The 23,561-nt window shown below is 47.5% G+C and overlaps 1 protein-coding gene across 1 annotated transcript in view; it reads left to right on the top strand.

The window, feature by feature from the left end:
- The window catches only part of KIAA0825 (KIAA0825 ortholog), a 2,177,598-nt gene that overhangs the window by 1,387,959 nt on the left and 766,078 nt on the right, over positions 1-23,561 (top strand). The window contains exon 18 of the mRNA XM_086960919.1: positions 8,558-8,707. Within this exon, the coding sequence (XP_086817045.1) occupies positions 8,558-8,707 (150 nt within the window). The remainder of the gene's footprint in view (positions 1-8,557; positions 8,708-23,561) is intronic.

The following is a 23,561-nucleotide window of genomic DNA, read 5'->3' as shown; positions in this document are numbered from 1 at the left end:
CAACAACAACACAGTAATAGGAGACCTGAAGCAGCACTGGGTGGACACCACAGCATACCATTCAGCCTTGATAGCATCTGAAAAACACAATGACGTCAACATGCTGTTATGCACCTGAACGCTGAGCTGATAAAGCCTTGCACATGGACATCACCCATTAGTATAGCCCAAATTATAAGCTTTCTCCCACCAGTTGTCCAAGCTAATGTGTAACCCATTTTACTATCAAAATCGCAGCACCCAGGAAACTAGGCAATACAAAATGGTGGACAAGAAATTAGAAAAATAATAAAAAACAGGGTTGTACTTGACAAACCTAACAACCATCAAGTAAGAAAAAGGCATATACCTTACCCTGATTCATTTTCAACTTCATCAAAACGTTGTTTTCCAACTGGAAGCATACATATGATACTGGTTGAGCTACTTTATATCAATAATGCTTTGCCATGACAACAGTTTAAACATAGAACTAAGTTCATCATTAAAAAAGAATAAAAATGAAGCCATCCAAATATTCTGAGCAACACTAAAAGCAAATTAATTTGAATACAATCAAATGAATTCAGACTTGCAGCATATGCATCCTAGCTATTTCGCCAACTCAAACCGTACATAGTGAAGTTCGTACATTGCTCATTGTCTGTTTTTGATAATTTAAATTTTCAATTACTTCTTCACGATCAAGTTAAGCCGGAGTTGCCCATCCAGTTTCCTTGTCTCTATATACAATAAAAAGAACCTTGGGGTCCTAACAAAAGTACGTTCTGCTTGGGACCTCTTGTAGCTTTGCCCACCTTCTTCCCATGCCTCTTCGCTTTTTTCTTGCCCCCCTTCTCCTTCTCTCACCTCTTTGTTTGTTCCTCCTGACTGGAGTAAAAATGTTAAGAGATTTGACAGTTGGTATTGTGATGACCTTCGGCTACTGAGCTGTGCTCCTGAGGTACTTGGGCAGTGAAATAAAGAAAATGGGTTTTCTTTGCCTGGGTTTCCAGCGTCATTTGTTTGCATCAGAACCCTTCATAGTTAAGCATGTATCCTTAAAGAAATTCTCAAGTTCTTTTCTGTTCTGCCAAAGACCCAATGTCGCAAAACGAAAAGACCGAGAAATGAGAGAATAATAAAAGCAACCACATCATGGTACTCTGCGGGCCTTCATAGAGAGAGCAGGAAAACATTCAGACACCAACTCTCCTGAACACTTCTCAGATGCAAACTAACCACCAATAAGCACATTCTGGGAGTCCTGTTTCATGTTGTCCAGTGCTTAATTTGTAAAGAGCGAGTGCCGGTGCCTGAAGGTCTGGTCAGAAGTGCAGCTGGTGCAGTTAAATGTCGGTGCATTCAATACCAAGGCTGCTACCCTTAAATCTACCCCATGCCTCTTTAATTCACTTCCAGACATCCCAGCTCCCTTTAGCTTACTCTTGCATGCTCCTGCTTTCTCTGTTTGTGGCGATTTTGCATCTTTCTTGTTACCTATTTGTGTGTTTTATCTCTCTTGCACTCAATAAACATCTGATGCGGAAAATAAGTTCTGTGGCACCCCCACCGGCAACCACTGGCTCAAATTAGACGCTGATAATTTTGTCATCACAGAATCCGCTTCCTATGCTGCTTTTGTATTCTCTGCTGCAGAACGTTCTCAGTAAGACAATTGGTTTAGACGAGACACGAGGGCTGAACTGCATGTTATATTTGCTCCTGATGTGGTCCTGGTATCATTTGTAATCAGTAAATACTTCTCTGGAGTCTGTGTGTTCCTAGCACACACATCTTAATGTAACCCTATTATGTATTCAATAAAGTACCCACTGCTATACATATAAGGACATTTCAAGGCACCCAGGAGTTCCATGACAATATAGAGGAATGAGGGAGAGGTATTTTATTCCTTACAATACTTGGTAACATCATCACCATTCTCACGAAAAGCAGAAACCCTCTGTGTCTTGGTCTTTCATATAATAGAGATAGTAAGGTTGTAGACATGGAAAATAAAGTCCGAATCTGCCGTACGAAATTAAATACACCAAAAAGCAGTAAGTAATTCGATGTAAAAATATATTAGAAACAGTTTAATATAAATCAGATTAGAAAAGGCTGTGACACCCACCGTCAAAGCATATGCACTCATGGCAGTATCTTGGAAAGGGTTTTCTATGAAATTCCTGTCCAATATGGCGGGCCAAGAGCATGTCGTAACATAGTGGGACCCATCCACTGGTGTAACACAGGCTCCCGCAAGCCCTCGTGGTGCAGGGGTCCCCGAGCTGCAGGGTCCCCCTCAGCACAGTACTCAGGCATGAGAACTACGAACTAAAGCCAGAGCTGGGACTCCTCCATGTATCTTGCTGGGGGCCCCCTTAAATTTCGTTACGGCACTGGACCCACCAGTCGTAGTGCCTACTTGTGCATGCATCATGATGGACAGTGGTCATTTTAATATACTGTTCTAACATGGGGAACAGCCATATTAGAATAGTAAATTGAAATGGTAAAACAAAAGTGAATAAGAAAGATAGTGAGCAGTCTGCTGGCACTTTGCAGTTGCATGGCCATCATATTGGGGATCAGTTTGAGGAGTATCTAGGTTATGGGGGAATAAAAAAGATAGTGGGATTAGGGAAACAAAGAGGAAAAGCCGGAAAAGAGCAAAGACACATGCCCTCCCAAGGAGTGCAAAATAACATATTTGAAAAAAGACTCCCTCAAGTGTTCTGTGGAAGGATTCAGCTCACCTAAACAGAACAGAAAGAACATGAAAGAAAGCCATTGACTTGGTAGCTGTCAAATGAGATAGACAACAAAGCCATCCAATCAGGAGTATGGGGCTGACCGAAAACCCATTCTAAGAATATGTTTTTAAGTATCGTTTTTTATTGACAATCTAAGAATATGTTCTGTATTAAAAACAAAAAAGTCTGCCTACAGACAGCACTAAAGCTGTCTATAGATGTAGATGTACTTTCTTCTGTTCTAAGTTTCCCACTTTTACCGCTTTGATGATTCTATAATATGGTGTGACCTTGAACACCCACAAAAATATAATGAAACACAGTCCCTGGTTCGTTCACTTGAACTTTGTTCGTTTGTTGGTGAGCAAACTCCGGCTCTATTTCCAAAACCTCCATCTTTAAAAGTGTAGCTGTATAACAATGTTCATAGTCTGTAGTAGATGGTAAACAAAATCAGACGTTTACATTAATGGCATAGATTCTTGGCCAGTGGCAAAGCAAACACGTTTTATCTATTTATGAGTAATTATCTGGCTTCACGCTGAGTAAAAAACTTGAGCGAAATCTTATTATAGCTCTTTTGCATTGTTGTTGGCACCCTCCTTGAAAGACAACATTCATTTGTAACACCCAGTAAAGAAGTGACATGGAAGAATTGAAATTCTTTTATTGGGGTGCTATTTCTGATTAGTGTCTCCATTTAAGATGCATTGCAATGTTGATTAGAACACAAATGCGTTAGAAGCACTGTGCCGGATTGTTTATGTACATATTCTGACTCTAGCATCAATGTGTGGCTAAGCCCAAGATGGTGGCATAGTCCTTGTGATGTTGCTCCAGTCAGCGTGCTAAACAATCCCTGAAGCCCCATCAAACAATGTTTCGGTACATTCACTGGCTGGATGAGGCTCCCAGGTGCCCAGCTAACTCACCCACCCCCGGTGAAAGCAGAGAGCCTGGGGACGGCCACCACAGGGCTTGCAGAGTTGGCCCTGATTGCGCAGGTGCCTGCTGAATATGGCATGCATGCCAAACTTATCAATACACTGGTGGCCTGAAGCTTGGACCTGTTATATTATGTGTATTTTTAAATTGCACTATCACCCACAAGGGTATCCTGGTGCTGAGCAGGTGTGTGCGCCTAGCCCTGCCTAGAGTAGGTTGTTTAATTGAAAAGACAGATCTTCTGCTTCTTGCTAAATGAAGAAAAGAGGAGGTAGCTCTGATGTGGAGTGGAACATCAATCCATTTTTTGGAAACGATGTGAGAGAAAGTCTGTCCTCCTGCTCTGTGTATGCGTGAGATGTTTGCCAGTCGGAGTCCTGTGGAGCTTAGCTGTCTGGTAGTTAGTGGAAGGCGATGAGACTGTTTGTGTAGATGAGGCCTAAGTTGTGTACTGTCTTGAGTGCGTGTGTGAGGATTTGAGCGCATTTGTGTATCAGGAGCCTGTAGAGCTCTTTGAGGTGAGGTGTGGTGTGATTTCTGTGTGGGAAGTTGCAGATGAGTCTGACTGTCAAGACTGGATTCAACTCAGATCTCCCCCTCAAACATTATGGTCTGTTTTTTACCATTTTGAAGATAAAGAAACGCTTCTTGCAGTTGTGAGAGGAGGAGCTACCATCCACTTTAGTGGCATTGAATTCCAGATTTATCAAGATTGCTTGTCAATCTCATTAATCAAGATGCCCACCTCAGGCCAATTACTCCTTCCTCAAAGACAACAGTACCAGATGTATGTGGGATCACCCCTTTCAGTTGCTCTTCGATGCACAAGGAAAGAAATGGTCAATTTGCTCTCTCAGACCGGCAAGTTCATTCTCTCAAAATGAACTGCCCCATCTGATGAGTCCGATGTGGAACATCTTGACAGGTTGTAACAGGAGAAACACCCCCAAACAGAAAGCATCGATGGCTGGGAGTAGGACAGCACATGAGAACTTGCGCAAGTTGGTAACCCTCCTAATGCATGCCTTGGGTAGGTGGTGACCACGGAAATGCCAACGAAGAAGAGGGCTGTTGCAGCGATAAACGCAAATGTGGGACTGAAAAAGTGGGGGTAGATGTCATAAAACAGTGGCTTAAGATTACATGAACAACACGTCATACCAATCTGGCCTGTGCTGGGGCAGGCACTCTCGTAGACTGGCGTTGACTGATGTCTTGCCTAGAATATCCTTTTACTTTTGGATTCAACCTATTTCGAATTATTAGAGTTGCCCTTTCTTACAGGATTGTTGCCCAAAGGGGCCTCAGACGTTACTTGTGTTGGGGAGAGATTTAGAGGACAGAGAAACCACCTGCTGACCAGACCTGAGGTGGGATCACTAGCTGAAAGAATCATCTATCTCTAATACCCATGACTTTGGCTAACCTAACCATTACAGCATACAATGTTAGAGGGCTAAATAACCCTTTGAAAAGGAGAAGTATCCTCCAAGAATTAACAATCCTTCACACCAAAATAGAACTTATCAAGGAAACACGTGTATTATGACAAGACAAACACCATCTCAGATCTGGACATTTTCCCTGGTAATTCTTTTCCTCATGTGGGAAAAAAATGAAATGGCAGGAGTGAGCATACTGATATATTATAAATGCCCCTTCCTGGTTGAGAGAGGTTCTAAAAGTCAAAGATAGTAGATGTATTCCATTGAGAGGGTCCTATGATGGGGACGACTCACAGTGGCATCATTCTAGAGTCCCAACCAGGGCCAAAAACAGTTAGTAAGTTGGGTGACCTGCACCTTCACAGCCTGGGCATCTATACCAAAAATTAGAAGCAAAGAGCTAAACCTAATATTAGATGACTCAATAGACGGAGATCAGTCCAAGCACGGGGAACAGTGGCGCTTACGGCAGCTGGCAGGCCCCTCCTAGAGGACTTGGGACAAGCAGATGCCTTGAGAACAGGGCACCCCTTGACAGTAAACGTCTCTCACTACCCAGGTGCACATAAAAGCTAAGGCAGGCTAAACAACATTCTTTGAGATAAACGTTTATTCACAGAGCTAGATAAACCTACCCAGACCCCATCACATTATCAGACCACAGGTCGTGTTGTGCATCCTGGGCCTCACCCTGAGAAATTTGTAGACGAAATGGATGCTCCTGGCACCTGCAAACGTCCTTATTACGGGACTCCATAACAGTAAATCACATGCATAACACTATCAAAGAAAGTATTGTCCATACCATATAGCTGAAACGAGTGCAGCTTCCCTTCTGGATGCTCTAAAAGTAATTCTTAGAGGAAACTTATCGCTGAGGCGTCCCATTTTAGGAAGATGAGAGAGGAAGATGAGAGAGGCCCTGCAAACTCAACTGAGAGAGCACCTGGTGGATCTAGAGCTCGCCCACAAACACCCACGATCACAGAATATTCTGGAGAAAAATGTTCATGATGCAGGGCCAGATTAGAACAGTAAACCTTGACAGAGTAGCCTACTTATTAGCATGGTAGGTTGTAAAACAGGCACATTACTCGCGACAATCCAGAAGCAATATTTTTCATGTGAGAAGCTCAGATGGTTGCCTATGCTCACAAGAGGCGGATAAGGCAGAGTGCTTTCACAGTTTTTCCAAACAACTATGCACAAAAGAGGAGACAGACCCCAGGGGAGAGAAAAATACCCGATAGTGGCTAATTTACCCACACTCAGACCCAGTGATAGAGACAAACTCCAAACACCCCTGGTGAAGGAAGAAATTCTCACTGCCCTAGACAAACTACTCCCCTTAAAAGTCCCGGGCCCCAGCAGATTTACAGCTGCTTTTCACAAAAAGCTTTAGCGCTCCTTTACTGTCCATGTTATATAAAGTATATAAGGAAATGATCCAAGAGGTAACAGCAACTCCTACTATGGCTGGGTCAATGATATATTTTATTTTCAAACTGGACAAGAAATACGTCTAGTTTTCACAGACCAATTTCCCTCCTCAATATTGATTTTAAAATCTTCACTTCGATCAACACCTTGTGGTTACAGGATATACTGGCATAAGTTGATACATCCAGTTTCATCGAAGACTGTCAAACATGTGACAACCCCAAAAAGCAATTCACCTGCTAGATATAGTCAGGAAGAGGAACAAATACTCCATCCTAGTCATCTTGAATGGAGAGAACATTCTCATCAGGGTTGACTGTGGCTTTATGGCTGCTACATTGCGGATGAGAGGGCTTCAGAAATTGGCTTCTCTCTGGCTGTCATAATTCAAGAGCTAGAAGCAGGGTAAATGCTCTGCATTACCAGTGGTAATCTATTGAAAGAGGTACTAGGCAGGGGTGCCCACGTCACCTGTTCTTTATGCCCTGACTCTCCAACACCTGGTATAGCAAACTAGAACTAAACCTCAAATTACGGAGATTAGGCTTGCCACCCAAGACATAAAACGTACCATGTTTGTGGATGATACTCTACTCTCATGGACTGACCCACTACATTCTCCCCTACATGTTGTATGTTATGACAGAGCTTAATACCTGCAAACAGGTATCTGGGTTTCCAATTAACGTTAACAAATAAAAAATGTCAATGTCTCAGCTCCTATGAGATGCATTGAACAGCGCCAGCAATTAACTCCGTTTAAATGGGCAGACTCAGCTATCTCATATAGAGGTTTGAATTTAAGGGGCCCTAATAATGCCCGGTCTTCAAAAGACCCTTTACATATTCCAAACGCTTTCCCTACAGATCACAAGAGCATAATCTTTCCCTACACATCCCATGAGCTCCATTCGCGCTGCTCTTTATTTGTTTGGCAAGGTAGGAAGGAGAGGATAGCTAGACTCCAATGAACTCTATGGCCACACCTAGAGGGGTGGGCGGTCCCCGACCTCTGCTATTATGCAGCAGACCACATACGGGAGACCAGCATGCTACTTCCCATTTCTACAAAAATGCTAAAATCTAGTCGACGGCAGAGAAGCCCAAATTCCCGCTCATCAGGTAATGAGAACTGCTGATAACCCTTGACTAGAAACAATGGGACAATATTCTCATCTGTATGAATATTTTTACCACCCAAGCTAGGGGAAGGGAAACCATGCTAAAAATACTTTATAAATGGCAATACACACCAGTAAGATTAGCATGGATGGGTCACCAGGGCAGCGCAGAGTGCTGGTCTTGCCCCCAGATATAGCCCTCTTTGGGACTCTGTGCTCACCACAATTGAGAAAATACCAGGCCAAGATTTGACTGTGAGGTGGTGCTTTTGGGATGACCAGACAAAGAGATTTACCCACTCTATGACAAGAAAAGTCCACTTATTTCTCATCTGTTTCTTGTAGTGGAAGAAGCATTTCTATCAGATTGGGACAAACTGGCGACCCCCACAGAGAGCAGGTGAATTGAACACCTCTGGTGAATTCTAGGGATGGAAACAGCCCAAAGCAGAGAAAAAGACAAAAGTGTGGGGTTCAATGTTGGAATTCTTTGCTAAAGATTTCAGGGAATTACAATACACCAAGAGTATTAGGATATTTCATATTTAAAAAAAACTCTAAACTAGAGATGCTGCTTAAAAATAACAGGATAAACTGGACGGTTGTCCCCATTGAACTTGATTCTCTAATCCAACGTGATATGGTTGTTTCCACTTTGGACTACAATAGGTGGAAGATGGAGGTTGGAGAGGGAGTTGTGGGGTGGGAAGGCCGCACAGTTATTGTGATGAGAGGAGAATGATGTGGGGTTATTTCCAGGTCGTTCTTTGTTGGTTAATTCATTTAAATGCCAGTAAAACTGTATTTACACCTACATATTCCTACTTGATGCACCATCTCTAAATTGATTTGTATTCTCTTATTTTAGGAGTATTTGAAAGAGATCCTCATTTCACCAAATAATAAAATCACAACTAACAGACCTTTAGCATTGGATATAAAGGACTTTGAAGAGCGGAATCTTATTTTTGACCCATTCCAAGCGTTTATTCTTCCAGGAACAACACTATTTAATGAGGTTGGTGGTCTTTTTCTCTAAATATTTGTTTGTTAAAAATATTATAAAAAGAAAAATGCAAGGTGAAACGATTAGTAGAGTGAACGCTTACCATCATAAAAACCCCATACGCTACTGAATGATCCTAAACCTCACTCAAAATTTCAATGATGTGGTGTCTAAAGATTATCTTCTCAGTTAATAACCCTAATATATCTCTTCCTAGAGTCTGCCGTCCTTTATTCCACTGAGTGTCTCAGACAAATGGCAGACGAAGGACAGACAGCAGCGTTGATTTTATTAGACCTCAGTGAAGCATTTGACACCGTACTGCACACAACGCTGCTGTCTCGCCTCTCTGACATAGGAGTAGAGGGACCTGCCCTCGCCTGGTTAAAATCCTTCCTAGCTAACATAAGCTTCCAGATGCACTGTCCCCCTTTCACATCCTCCCTCCGGAAGCTGAGACATGGGGTCCCACAGGGCTCCAGCCTAAGCCCAACCCTGTTCAACCTTTATATGGAACCCCTGGCTCACATAGTTGAAGCTTTTGGGGTGGATATAGTGACCCATGCCAACGACACCCAACTGATGATCAAGTTGTCACTCGACCATACGGAAGATGCCGCCACCTTCTGCCTGTCTTTAGTAGCACTATGGATGGACAATAACTGTCTATGCCTTAACGGCGAAAAAACGGAACTATTAATTGTCGGCAAATCTCCATCCGTGTGGTCGAAATTGTGCCCTTACTGTCATGTACACAATGGAAGGTCTTTTCTGAGGAACAAGAGCCTGACCATGGTGAATTGTGAACTTAGTGCAGCTCTGTTACTCAAAATATGATATATTTCAACACAACAATAGGCACTTCTCCATGCCGTCCTGTTACATTGGCATTCTGCTGGATGACAAGCTTAACATGGCAAGTAAAATTACTGCCATTTGCAATAATTGTTTTGGAATGTTTCGCTTGCTTAGAAAGGTCTTCTTCTGGCTCTCTCTCAACTGTGGAAAGACCAATTATTCAGGCTTTCACAACCAGTCACCTTGACTATGGTAATGCTCTTCTGGTTGCCGTAGATAAGCCCCTTACATGGCCCTTACAAGTGGTCCAGAACACGGCCGCCCATTTAGTCTGCCATCTTCCATCTGGCACCTCAACAGGCCTGGTTTTGAGATCTCTTCATTGGCCACCTGTCAGGAAGCGCTGTATTTATAAGCTCCTTTGCCACGCACATAGAGCTTTGTACAGTGAGGGCCCAGTCTACCTTCGGACAAAAGTCATGTTTTACCAGCCAGCAAGGAAACTGAGATCATCTGGCTCTGTACCAGCCACACCCATAGCATACGAACTACTCAAAATGGAGGACTGTCTTTTTCTTACATTACACCTTACTACTGGAATAAGTTGCCCTTTCATATTTGTTTCTATCTGAATTTTAGTTAGTCTTTTAAAAAATGTTTTTAAAACCTGTCTGTTTTAGCCATTTGTCTCCTTTCCTCAGTTAGCCTACTACTCACCCCTCTGCCTATTAGGTTATAGCGCTGAGATATTCCTGTTGGAGTGAGCTATCTTCACTGTATCAAATGCTCATAACATAAAACATAATATTCACAGTCACAATCAATTGAATTTCATATAGCTTTTGCATTTATTAGGTTCAGAAAGACCAGTTCTCTCACCTTGTTCTGCCACTGAGGATTAGCTTGGCTTGAAAATTTTTGTCATGTTGCAATGTGACATGAAAAATAGCTACATAGAAGGGGTGTTATGTTCACACATTGTAATGATGTATTTTACTATGTGTATGGAATGTTTAGCGTTCCCTGTCAACCTGCTCCTCCATACTGAAAGTGTTCTGGGATGTGGGAGTAGGAGCAGTTGCCAGAGGAAGCTGCTTGTCTTAGATCAAGGGTCGTTTCACCCCACTCAATATATCTTTATGTAATCAATACTTAGGGGTCCTGTCTCCAAAACTAGCAACGAAGATGGGATAAGGACCCTAAAACCCCAGGGACGTGTTGCGGAAGTCTGCTGAAAGATACTGGCATATTTTTGGTTTGACCCTTAATCTCGACGGTGAGCATAGTGGTTCGTGGGACTAGGAAGCGGCTAGACTGAAGACTGCCTTGCGCAGGTAAACGTGTGGAGTGGAGTTCACATGGTACCTGTGTGTTTTTTACTACAAGCGGCGTGAAAGCGGCATTTTACCTGTTTATCCAACTGTCGTTGACTCGTGTGCAAAGTCTCTCACTCCACATGGTGCTCGAGCTGGTCAATGCGCGTGCAGGTTAGATGATGTCTGGCGGGTGCAGGTTGGATGACGTCCGGGGTTGAACGTTGTGCTGCAACACGCTTAGTGAAGAACATGCCGCCCTCTTAGGGGGACTGGCAACAAGACGTTTTGGTACAAGTGCCAGTCCATCTCTGTGTGGTGTGTGTTACAGCAGCACACACGTTTGAGAGCGTGCCGCCATCATGGAGGGAGTACGTACCGGGTGTCCTGCTACAATTGTTCACAACGGACTATTCCTTGCACTCGACGTTGAGCGTACAGCCATCCGACCCGTAGGCTGTGCCGTGTGCTGAGTGTGCGCTACGTTTAGCGGTGAATGCACTAATACCCACACAGCCTTGAGACCTCAACTACTCTGCTTGTTCAGTAGCACTGCACACGGATACTTTTCTGGTATTCTACCATTTACCATCAGACAACTTCACACTGTTTCCTTTTACATCCATCACTTACTTGGGACAAGACCACCTCGAAAAACCGTTCCTTACACGGTCACCTTGAAACACCGCCACAAACATGCCTAGCTCAAACCGTTTCCCAGGCTTTATGATTTTCCTGTTGTGTCTCTGACAATATGCCTTTTTATACTAATTCACTCTGTTTTGAGGGAGCTTAAGATTCACATTCCGTCTTCTCGCTCTGTTCATCCTTGCCGGGACAACTACAGTGCACGGCACCCTCTCTTTAAGCAAACTGAAACGTGTCTCCTTGGTCACTGAATAGGGAGTGGTCCTGTAATTCCACAACATGTCTTTGACTTAACGTTTCCAGCTTATGTTGCCCCCATACGCCAGTTGAATGCACTCCACCAACACTCTGTTAAACTGTTCAACCAAACCATTTCCCCTGGGATGGTACACTGGAGTTTAGGTATGCTTGATTCCCCAAATGATCAAAAACTTCTCAAATTTCTCAGACACAAATTGTGGGCCATTGTCTGTTATAATTTCCGCAGGATACCCCTGCCTCCGGAAGATGTCCTCACAAAAAGTAATCACAAGGCAACTGACTCCGGAATCTGGGGATCACGGTTCGATCCCCGGCGCCGGTGGCAGATTAACCCAGCACCATGTGACTCTGGGCAAAAGCTTTCTTAATCTTCCCGACGGCCCCTAGCGCCTAGAGACCTTTATGGGTGATTGTTTGCGCTTTACAAATGTGGATTATTATTTATTACAACACTTGACTTTACCTCTCTAATAAACGCAATCTCAGGCCACTTTGAAAAATAATCAACCATGACGATGGCATATTTCTTACTCACATTAAGATGTTCAAAAGGCCCACAAATGTCAATATCTGTTTTGTCCCACGGGCGTTTCGGCAAAGGTGAGGGACTTATAGTCGTTGTAGGAGAGTAGGGTCTGCAATCCTATGATCACCCAGATTTTTTGCTTTTGTTTCACTGGTTTACGACTTTCTCTGGCTGTGGGCCTGCTAATCAGACCCACAGCCTGGCTGTTCTCTTTCTAAATTACGATATGTACCCTAGGTGCATTTACCAATTGGTACTGGGCCACCTTATCAGACCCCGTAACGCAGGGCATAGGTGTATCCAGGGCCGCCAGGGGCTGAAGCATGTATTATGACACCCCTGGCTGGCCTCCTAAATTTGACACAACTGGCTGCACGACAGCTGGGGCGAAGACGTGTAACCACCCTTCGCTTTAGGTATAGTAGCACTATATCTAACCATACAATGGGCACCCGAGTTCCTATCAGTCACTCCTATGGCAGGCCTTAACAATCCTGAAGGCAGAGTGCGTGGGCTCGTGTGAGCTAGGTTCAGGCCCGAGCCGAGCCCGGTTGCAGCTTGCGGAATCAAGACCCAATGGCTGTTCCATGATAACGCGTACCATATCGGTAACTCCGGTGTCGCGTTATCAAGGCATGTCGAGTAAGGTGTCATACGAATCGGGGTGCTGCCCTCTCACCAATTCTGGCGATGAGGTTAGCATCCCACCCTTCTAGAGGGACACGACATGTACGTAACTGTGAACCCCGGTTAAAGTTAACTGAAGCCTCAGCTCCACAAAATGGATGCTGCCACCACAGACACGAGTCTGGCCTCCTGCTGCTGGGAGTCCTTCCAGCGAGGAGCGCTCGGACAAAGGGTTTCCTGTCGAGGGCGGTGTTCGCACCGTCCGAGACAGGGTTTGTGTATTCTGGGTAGGTAGGGCTTTGGCGAGAAGGTGACTGCGGAGTGGCACCCCGGTGCTCACTACGCATCTGCCGGTTAGAACCAGTTCCAGGGGCGACAGCCCTGGCCTGGGGAAAGTCCGGCAGGGGAGAGGGGTGTAACTACCCCCCTTCCTGGTCCCACCCTTAGGGCAGGACCTAGTCATGTACCCACCCCTTTCTTTAGAATAAAGACCGGAGCGGGGACCCTTCCAAATTAGATCATCTTTGATTCAAGAACTACTTTCTACGAAAGGACATTCAAGACTCTTCTCAAGATTTCTCCCTTGTGACTAAGGAGTAGTCACCCTGCATCAGCGGGCACCAACTAAGAACTCTGCGGTTTGCTGTAAGTCCTTCCTCAAGGAATCCGACGGCCCAGCTCGACGAGAACCGGCTTCCCTGGCACCTCTGACCTCTACCCACGTCATCAGCTCAGCTGTGATCTGTGGGTGCGACGAGACCTCGAGGGACCGGCCATCATCAGAACCTGCACGCTCTTAAAACCAGCACGACCATCGAGGTAACTCTCTGGTGAGTGCTCTGGGGTCCGAGAAGCCCCGACCCTGAGCCGCTCCAGCACCGAAGTACAGTCTCCCAGCATCTCCACGATCTGCGTGGGGCCCTTCTGCTCGCTGCTCAGCCTGTTGTCTGGTCACTAGCCGCTGGCTTGTGCCCTTCTGTGACGACATCCGAGAATCATCACTGCTGGTCTGGTTGCTCCAGACTGGCCCTTGCTTCCATCTTTGCGAGAAGCACCCCGGACCCTCCTGGTCCACTCAAGACGCCATCTTAGGCCCACCACGTGGCCCTGAGATCTGCCAAGGCTTGTTGCCCCATCCTGCGCCCAGCGACGCCGACAGCATCATCCTTCGTGGGACAGCTCGCACCTCCACCGTGGTCGCCGACAACGCCTCCTGGTCCGTGAGACTGCAGAGCCTAGCGTCGCCCACTCACCTGGTCGAGGTGACGGCCAACCGGTGCCTTCCTGGTACCCTCTGACTACTGGCTAGTAGTACGAACTTGGTCCCCTCTGCTTTCAGGTATCAACACTCTCTGATCCAGGCTTGGATCTCTACGAACTATTCAGCACTGGTCGCCGGCCAGCAACTCCTTTTCTTCCGGCTCCTGGCTCGTCAGCGAAGACCCCGACGCCTGTAAGACTTGTGCAGCCGCAGCCCTCGTGGCTAGGTAACTCGGCATTTCGGTGCCTGCATAGCCTCCTTACTCTAGGGTCCTGAGTCCCTCGCTTCCGACTTGCCTTATCGGGTCCGCCCGAGACCTTAATCTTTCCGTGTCCTCGGACACTTGTTTTAATTGTGCACTTGAAGTATTTGCTAAAGAGATTTGGTTTGTGCTTAGTACCCTGTCCTCGTCAAGAGTACAGGGCTGTTGTGATTCTTAATAAATATCCTGTTTATTTTCATAACACTTGTGTGGTGTCCTTTCACTGGGTGTTCAAGGGGTACATGTGTGGTAAACAGCTAGCTTAACGCGCCCTCTCGAGTCTTTAGCCTTAGACTGCTCGTATCCACGCTACTAGGATAGCTGGTCTATAGGTTGACTTACAACCAAACACCATAAGGGTCGTTGGAACGATACATAGCGGTCGCTAGAATAGCGAACGTTGCATATCGGGCCAACTTCTCACATTGGTGAGCAGCGGTTGGGATTTGAGCTTGCTGTTGTTTTACCACACGTATCCTAAGAATATCTTGTTGAAAGATCGCACAAGTACTGTTAGTACATATAACTAAAAGCTTAGAATACTCTGAGTTCTACTGAACCAGCTGTTGTAGCTCCTCAAGGCTTAGCACACCTTGGCTACAACTCTTAGCAAGGGTACGGTAGGTAAACACGTAGTGTAGGTAGGTGCATCACTTACACCACACTAGAAACAGTATGTCGGACAAAGGAGGAAACTCTGGGTCTCCCCTTGTGTCAGTTGACCCTCCACAGGTCATCCCTTCAGGATATACTGTGCTGAGCTTCAAGGAGTTAAGACGACTGTGTCACTCCAGGAAGATTCAGCAGGGGTCTAACCCCACAACGTCCTTTCTGATTGGTCTCTTGGAGACTTATGATGCCAGAAGAGCTGAGAAACTTCGTAGCTCTTCTAATCCAGAAGGAGACATGCCTCCCCTCGAGGGAACCCGAGACGATCCTGACCTCATCCACCTCGCAACTGAGAACAAAGATGTGGAGGAGGATGAGGATGAGGATCTCTCTGGGGATGAGGCAGATAAGGGACAGGTAGAAGTCGTCAGACTAAGCAGGTCCAACTTAAGCAAACATGATAGCGGTACTGGGGGACCCCTGGGGCCACTATCAGGTCAGCTTAACATTGGGAATGGACGAGCCCGATCTCTGTCAAGAGACTCTGGCAGATCCCTTCAAACCAATGGCTCTCACAACTCTTCTCAAAGAGGGATGACGTCCCCTCAGAGGAGAGTGTACGAAGCTAAGGAAAGGGCAGCTAATCTGAGGATCGAAAGGGAAGAACTGGCCCTGGCCAAAGAGAGGCTTGCCTTTGCTAGAGAGCAACAGTTAAGTGGGGCAGTCCCCACTGGTGGCAGCAATGTACCTAGTAATAGGGAAAAGAGTTTCGATACGAAACACCTTGGTAAGATAGTGCCCCCCTTTAAACAAGGGGACGACATCCACAAATGGATTACTGCTTTGGAGAGGGCCTGCACTGTGCAGGGTGTTCCCCAGAGTCAGTGGGCAGCTATCTTGTGGCTCTCCTTTGAAGGAAAAGGAAGAGACAAGCTCCTCACCACAAGGGTGGAGGATGCTAACAATTACCAAATCTTGAAAAATACACTCGTTGAAGGGTTCGGCCTAACCACTGAGCAGTACAGGGTGCTGTTCAGGGATACCCAGAAAACGCAGTCTCAAGATTGGTCTGATTTTGTCGATTGCGCCACTAAGGCTTTTGAGGGCTGGTTGCTGGGCAGTAAGGTTACTGATTATCAAGGATTGTATAATTTGATGATGAGAGAACAAATTTTAAACAATTGTCAGAACCAGTTGTTGCATCAGCATCTTGTCGACTCGGATCTGACCTCTCCCCAAGAATTGGGAAAGAAGGCAGACAGATGGGTTCGTACAAGAGTTAAACAGAACCAGGGCCAGAATCAAGGTGGTCAGAAGAAAGCAGGCCAGAAGGGTAAAGATTCTAAAGGGGAACAAAATGACCAGAAGTCTTCGACAGGTCCCCAACAACCCAAAGAGGGTGGGGGTCAGGCTCCCCAAAAGAAGAAAGAAGGCCAATCCAAAAGATGGTGCCAGTACTGTAAAAGTAAATCTCACTGGTTTAGTGAGTGCACCAAGAAAGGAGGAGGGCAGACTCCTGCCACTGCAGCCCCTAAGGCACCTGTGCCCCCTAGTACAGTCAGCAGTGGTAGTGCGCCTCCCAAGGGTTTAGTAGGGTTAACCCTGGGTTCTGAGGGGCGTGACAACTTAGTTGGCACACTCACTCAGGCTGTCCTTGTCAGTACAGGGGACGCGGACGTATCCCCTGACGTAAGCCCCAATACTTTGGGCAAATACCGACAGACGCCTTTCATAAATGGAAAGATGGCTCAGGCCTATAGGGACACTTGTGCCAGCGTCACCATGGTGACGCCTAACTTTGTGGACCCTGGACAGATCATGCCAGGTACAGAATTCCTGGTGACCAATGCAAGCAATGTCACTACCAATCACAGTATGGCAATTGTAGCTTTCTCCTGGGGAGGGGTAACTGGCCAAAAGAAGGTTGTAGTTAGTCCAGACCTCCCAGTGGATTGTTTGTTGGGCAATGATCTGGAGTCGTCACAATGGTCAGAAGTGGAACACCGGACTCACATGGAAATGTTAGGGTTGCCAGCACATGTGTTCGCTGTGACTAGGTCACAGGTCAGGAAATGCCCCACTGAACAGGTGCTGGATCCTGGAACAACGGACCAGACACCTCCCAAGAAAAAGAGCGGTAGGGTTAAGGCTGCGCCTTCCCCCTTGCCCCAGGTCGAGGATCAAGTCTCAGAGGAGGCTGACCTACAGGAGTTGAGGGAAACTGAGCCTAGGGAATTCGAACTTGATCAAGTTGAATTCTTGGGTTCAGGGGGACCCTCAAGGGAAGACCTGGGGAAGGACCAGTTAGACTGCCCTTCTCTTGAACCCCTCAGACAGCAGGCTGCTGCTGAGGCTGCTGGGAACGCCACAGGTACCCACAAGGTATACTGGGAAGATGGACTCCTGTACACTGAGTCAAGAGACCCCAAGCCTGGCATGACCAGGAGGCTGGTCGTACCCTTGTCTCAGCGTGGTTTCCTACTTACCTTGGCCCACGAGATTCCCTTAGCAGGTCACTTAGGCCAGACGAAAACGTGGGACAGGCTTGTCTCACACTTTCACTGGCCTCACATGAACGAAGATACCAAGGAGTTTTGCCGCTCCTGTGTCACTTGCCAAGCCAGTGGTAAGTCAGGTGGCACGACAAAGGCCCCCCTTATACCAATGCCTGTGGTGGGGGTGCCCTTTGAACGGGTGGGGATCGACATCGTCGGTCCCATGGAACCACCTACAGCATCAGGGCACAAGTTTATACTGGTGGTAGTGGATCATGCCACCAGGTATCCTGAAGCTATTCCCCTTAGGACCACTACAGCACCTGTTGTGGCAAGAGCCCTAGTTGGAGTGTTCTCCAGAGTGGGCTTCCCTAAGGAGGTCGTCTCCGACAGAGGTGCAAACTTTATGTCGAGCTACTTAACTGCTATGTGGAAGGAATGTGGTGTTAACTACAAGTTCACTACACCCTATCATCCACAATGCAATGGGCTTGTTGAGAGATTCAACAGGACCCTAAAAGGGATGATTCATGGACTACCGGAAAAGCTTCGGCGTAGATGGGACGTCCTGATCCCCTGCCTCTTGTTCGCCTACAGAGAAGTCCCGCAGAAGGGGGTTGGCTACAGCCCTTTTGAACTTTTGTACGGGCATCCTGTAAGGGGACCCCTGTGTTTGGTGAAGGAAGGATGGGAGAGACCTCTCAAAAAGCCTGCAGCCAACATAGTGGACTATGTGCTTGGCCTCCGCTCGCGGATGGCTGAATACATGGAAAAGGCATCTGAAAACCTTAAGGCCAGCCAAGAACTCCAAAAAGCTTGGCATGACCAAAAGGCTGTCTTGACTGTTTACCAGCCCGGACAGAAGGTGTGGGTGTTGGAGCCAGTGGCCCCAGCAGCACTCAAGGACAAATGGTCCGGGCCCTACACCATCCTGGAGAAAAAGGGAGAGGTCACCTACCTGGTCGACCTGGGAACTCCCCGGAGCCCCCACAGGGTGCTTCATGTCAACAGGCTAAAAGCATATGTCGACAGGAAGGACATGAGTTTGCTCATGGCCCTAGATGAGGGACAGGAAGAGGAGAGTGACCCTCTCCCCGACCTGCTCAATCAGAATCCTGACGATGGCTCGGTAGATGGTGTTGTCTTTTGTGGCAGCCTCTCCGAACATCAACAGAGCGACTGTAAACAGGTTCCTCAGTCGTTCAGACATATGTTTTCTCTAACACCCAGTCAGACCGATTGGTGCACCCATGAGGTTGACACTGGTGACAGCTTGCCCGTCAAGAGTAAAATCTACAGGCAGCCTGATCACGTTAGAGACTGCATCAAGAGTGAAGTGCAGAAAATGTTGGAGCTGGGAGTCATTGAACCCTCGGATAGCCCTTGGGCTAGTCCCGTAGTTCTAGTGCCGAAACCTCACACCCAGGGTGGTAAGAGAGAGATGAGGTTTTGCGTAGACTACAGGGGTCTCAATGCAGTCACTAAGACTGACGCCCATCCAATACCAAGGGCAGACGAGCTTATCGATAGATTGGCTTCGGCCAACTACTTAAGTACGTTTGACCTGACAGCTGGGTATTGGCAAATCAGGTTAGCTGAGGACGCCAAGCCTAAAACCGCATTTTCAACCCCTGGTGGGCATTATCAGTTCGTGGTGATGCCCTTCGGTCTGAAAAATGCACCTGCCACCTTCCAACGGTTGGTGAATCAAGTCCTTACCGGGCTGGATGACTTCTGTGCGGCGTATCTTGACGATATTGCTGTCTTTAGCTCCACCTGGGAGGATCACCTGGTCCACCTGCGGAAGACGTTAGAGGCGCTGCAAGCAGCAGGTCTCACTATCAAGGCCACCAAGTGCCAGATAGGGCAGACACAGGTTGTATACCTGGGCCACCTTGTAGGTGGAGGTCAGGTTCAGCCACTGGAGAGCAAGATACAGTCAATCAGGGACTGGGCTCCTCCAACCACCCAGACTCAGGTTCGAGCTTTCTTGGGCCTGACTGGTTACTATAGGAAGTTTGTCAGGAACTATGGTTCAATTGTGACACCATTAAACGAACTGACAAGTAAGAAAATGCCAAAAAAAGTTCAGTGGACAGCGAGCTGTCAAAAAGCATTCGATGACCTAAAGCAGGCCATGTGCACGGCGCCTATCCTCAAGAGTCCGGACTACTCCAAACCATTCATTGTCCAAACAGATGCTTCTGAGTTGGGTGTGGGAGCTGTTCTTTCTCAACTGAATTTTGATGGTCAAGACCAGCCCATTGCTTTTATAAGCAGAAGGCTGACCCCCAGAGAGAAGAATTGGTCAGCTATTGAGAGGGAGGCCTTTGCTGTGGTTTGGGCCCTGAAGAAGCTGAGGCCATACTTGTTTGGCACTCACTTCAAGATTCAGACCGACCATAAGCCCCTCTTGTGGCTAAATCAGATGAAGGGTGAAAACCCCAAACTGCTTAGGTGGTCCATTTCCCTACAGGGGATGGACTTTACAGTGGAACATAGACCTGGTACTGATCATGGCAATGCCGATGGGCTCTCCAGATATTTCCACTTAGAACAAGAAGACTCACCTGGTCAAGGTTAGCTTATTGTTCCGACGTTTGGGGGGGGGGTCATGTAGGAGAGTAGGGTCTGCAATCCTATGATCACCCAGATTTTTTGCTTTTGTTTCACTGGTTTACGACTTTCTCTGGCTGTGGGCCTGCTAATCAGACCCACAGCCTGGCTGTTCTCTTTCTAAATTACGATATGTACCCTAGGTGCATTTACCAATTGGTACTGGGCCACCCTATCAGACCCCGTAACGCAGGGCATAGGTGTATCCAGGGCCGCCAGGGGCTGAAGCATGTATTATGACACCCCTGGCTGGCCTCCTAAATTTGACACAACTGGCTGCACGACAGCTGGGGCGAAGACGTGTAACCACCCTTCGCTTTAGGTATAGTAGCACTATATCTAACCATACAATGGGCACCCGAGTTCCTATCAGTCACTCCTATGGCAGGCCTTAACAATCCTGAAGGCAGAGTGCGTGGGCTCGTGTGAGCTAGGTTCAGGCCCGAGCCGAGCCCGGTTGCAGCTTGCGGAATCAAGACCCAATGGCTGTTCCATGATAACACGTACCATATTGGTAACTCCGGTGTCGCGTTATCAAGGCATGTCGAGTAAGGTGTCATACGAATCGGGGTGCTGCCCTCTCACCAATTCTGGCGATGAGGTTAGCATCCCACCCTTCTAGAGGGACACGACATGTACGTAACTGTGAACCCCGGTTAAAGTTAACTGAAGCCTCAGCTCCACAAAATGGATGCTGCCACCACAGACACGAGTCTGGCCTCCTGCTGCTGGGAGTCCTTCCAGCGAGGAGCGCTCGGACAAAGGGTTTCCTGTCGAGGGCGGTGTTCGCACCGTCCGAGACAGGGTTTGTGTATTCTGGGTAGGTAGGGCTTTGGCGAGAAGGTGACTGCGGAGTGGCACCCCGGTGCTCACTACGCATCTGCCGGTTAGAACCAGTTCCAGGGGCGACAGCCCTGGCCTGGGGAAAGTCCGGCAGGGGAGAGGGGTGTAACTACCCCCCTTCCTGGTCCCACCCTTAGGGCAGGACCTAGTCATGTACCCACCCCTTTCTTTAGAATAAAGACCGGAGCGGGGACCCTTCCAAATTAGATCATCTTTGATTCAAGAACTACTTTCTACGAAAGGACATTCAAGACTCTTCTCAAGATTTCTCCCTTGTGACTAAGGAGTAGTCACCCTGCATCAGCGGGCACCAACTAAGAACTCTGCGGTTTGCTGTAAGTCCTTCCTCAAGGAATCCGACGGCCCAGCTGGACGAGAACCGGCTTCCCTGGCACCTCTGACCTCTACCCACGTCATCAGCTCAGCTGTGATCTGTGGGTGCGACGAGACCTCGAGGGACCGGCCATCATCAGAACCTGCACGCTCTTAAAACCAGCACGACCATCGAGGTAACTCTCTGGTGAGTGCTCTGGGGTCCGAGAAGCCCCGACCCTGAGCCGCTCCAGCACCGAAGTACAGTCTCCCAGCATCTCCACGATCTGCGTGGGGCCCTTCTGCTCGCTGCTCAGCCTGTTGTCTGGTCACTAGCCGCTGGCTTGTGCCCTTCTGTGACGACATCCGAGAATCATCACTGCTGGTCTGGTTGCTCCAGACTGGCCCTTGCTTCCATCTTTGCGAGAAGCACCCCGGACCCTCCTGGTCCACTCAAGACGCCATCTTAGGCCCACCACGTGGCCCTGAGATCTGCCAAGGCTTGTTGCCCCATCCTGGGCCCAGCGACGCCGACAGCATCATCCTTCGTGGGACAGCTCGCACCTCCACCGTGGTCGCCGACAACGCCTCCTGGTCCGTGAGACTGCAGAGCCTAGCGTCGCCCACTCACCTGGTCGAGGTGACGGCCAACCGGTGCCTTCCTGGTACCCTCTGACTACTGGCTAGTAGTACGAACTTGGTCCCCTCTGCTTTCAGGTATCAACACTCTCTGATCCAGGCTTGGATCTCTACGAACTATTCAGCACTGGTCGCCGGCCAGCAACTCCTTTTCTTCCGGCTCCTGGCTCGTCAGCGAAGACCCCGACGCCTGTAAGACTTGTGCAGCCGCAGCCCTCGTGGCTAGGTAACTCAGCATTTCGGTGCCTGCATAGCCTCCTTACTCTAGGGTCCTGAGTCCCTCGCTTCCGACTTGCCTTATCGGGTCCGCCCGAGACCTTAATCTTTCCGTGTCCTCGGACACTTGTTTTAATTGTGCACTTGAAGTATTTGCTAAAGAGATTTGGTTTGTGCTTAGTACCCTGTCCTCGTCAAGAGTACAGGGCTGTTGTGATTCTTAATAAATATCCTGTTTATTTTCATAACACTTGTGTGGTGTCCTTTCACTGGGTGTTCAAGGGGTACATGTGTGGTAAACAGCTAGCTTAACGTGCCCTCTCGAGTCTTTAGCCTTAGACTGCTCGTATCCACGCTACTAGGATAGCTGGTCTATAGGTTGACTTACAACCAAACACCATAAGGGTCGTTGGAACTATACATAGCGGTCGCTAGAATAGCGAACGTTGCATATCGGGCCAACTTCTCACAGTCGTCTCCTGTGTCGTATGTGATTTGTCGCTGAATGCGTAAGCGATACAATCCCGCACATACCTCTCAATTTGGCTGTCCATTCCTGGCCACCAGAAATCTTCCCTGATTCTCCTTGTCATAGCCGATATTCCACCGTGCCCTTTGTGCGTGAGCTTCAACAACATTTCCCTAAGTGCAGTGTGCACCAATAACCAACTACCTCTTCTTACAACACCCTCAATAACCTCCAATTCAGACCAGATCAATTTGAATGATTCCAAGTCTTTGTCCAAATTCCACCCTTGTTTATGGCGCAACGCCTCCACCAGCTTCACACATATATTATCCTCAGCTTCAGCCAATTTCCACTCTTCCTCACCAATGGCACTGCACACATCCTTAACCTCTGCCACCATACCTTCATCTTCCTCCTTACACTGCCCCCACACCAATGGTAACCTAGACAATCGGCGTAAACATTTTTGCACCTGGTACATTCTTCACCTCAAACATGTACTCCTGAAGGCGATAAAGCCATTTTGCAATTCTGGGAAAGGCTTTACCTGCACTCTTTATTAAAAATAAATCTACCAACAGTTTGTGATCAGTGCGTAATTGAAATTTTTTACCCCACACATAAATACGAAAATATTGTACCTCCCACCAACAAGCCAAAGCTTCCTTTTCTACCATGGAATAGGTGTGCTCAGCTCCTCTTAACGTGCGAGAGGCAAAGGCTACTATCCTTTCCTTGCCCTTCTGAGCTTGCATGAGAACGGCACCTAGACCATGATTGATCACATCAGTACGTCCGGCGTTGAATGTTGTGCCACAATACGCTTAGTGAAGAGCATGCCACCATTTTAGGGGCTACTGGCAACAAGACATTTAGGACAAGTGCCTGTCCATCTCTGCGTTGTGTGTGCTACCGCAACACGCACGTTTGAGAGTGTGCCGCCATCTTGGAGGGAGTACATACAGGGTGTC

This window comes from Lissotriton vulgaris, chromosome 3_1 (assembly GCF_964263255.1).
Source record: "Lissotriton vulgaris chromosome 3_1, aLisVul1.2, whole genome shotgun sequence".
In the NCBI taxonomy this organism is placed as follows: domain Eukaryota; kingdom Metazoa; phylum Chordata; class Amphibia; order Caudata; family Salamandridae; genus Lissotriton; species Lissotriton vulgaris.
The sequence above is the reverse complement of the archived record's forward strand: the minus strand, read 5'-3'. Positions and strand labels throughout refer to the sequence as shown.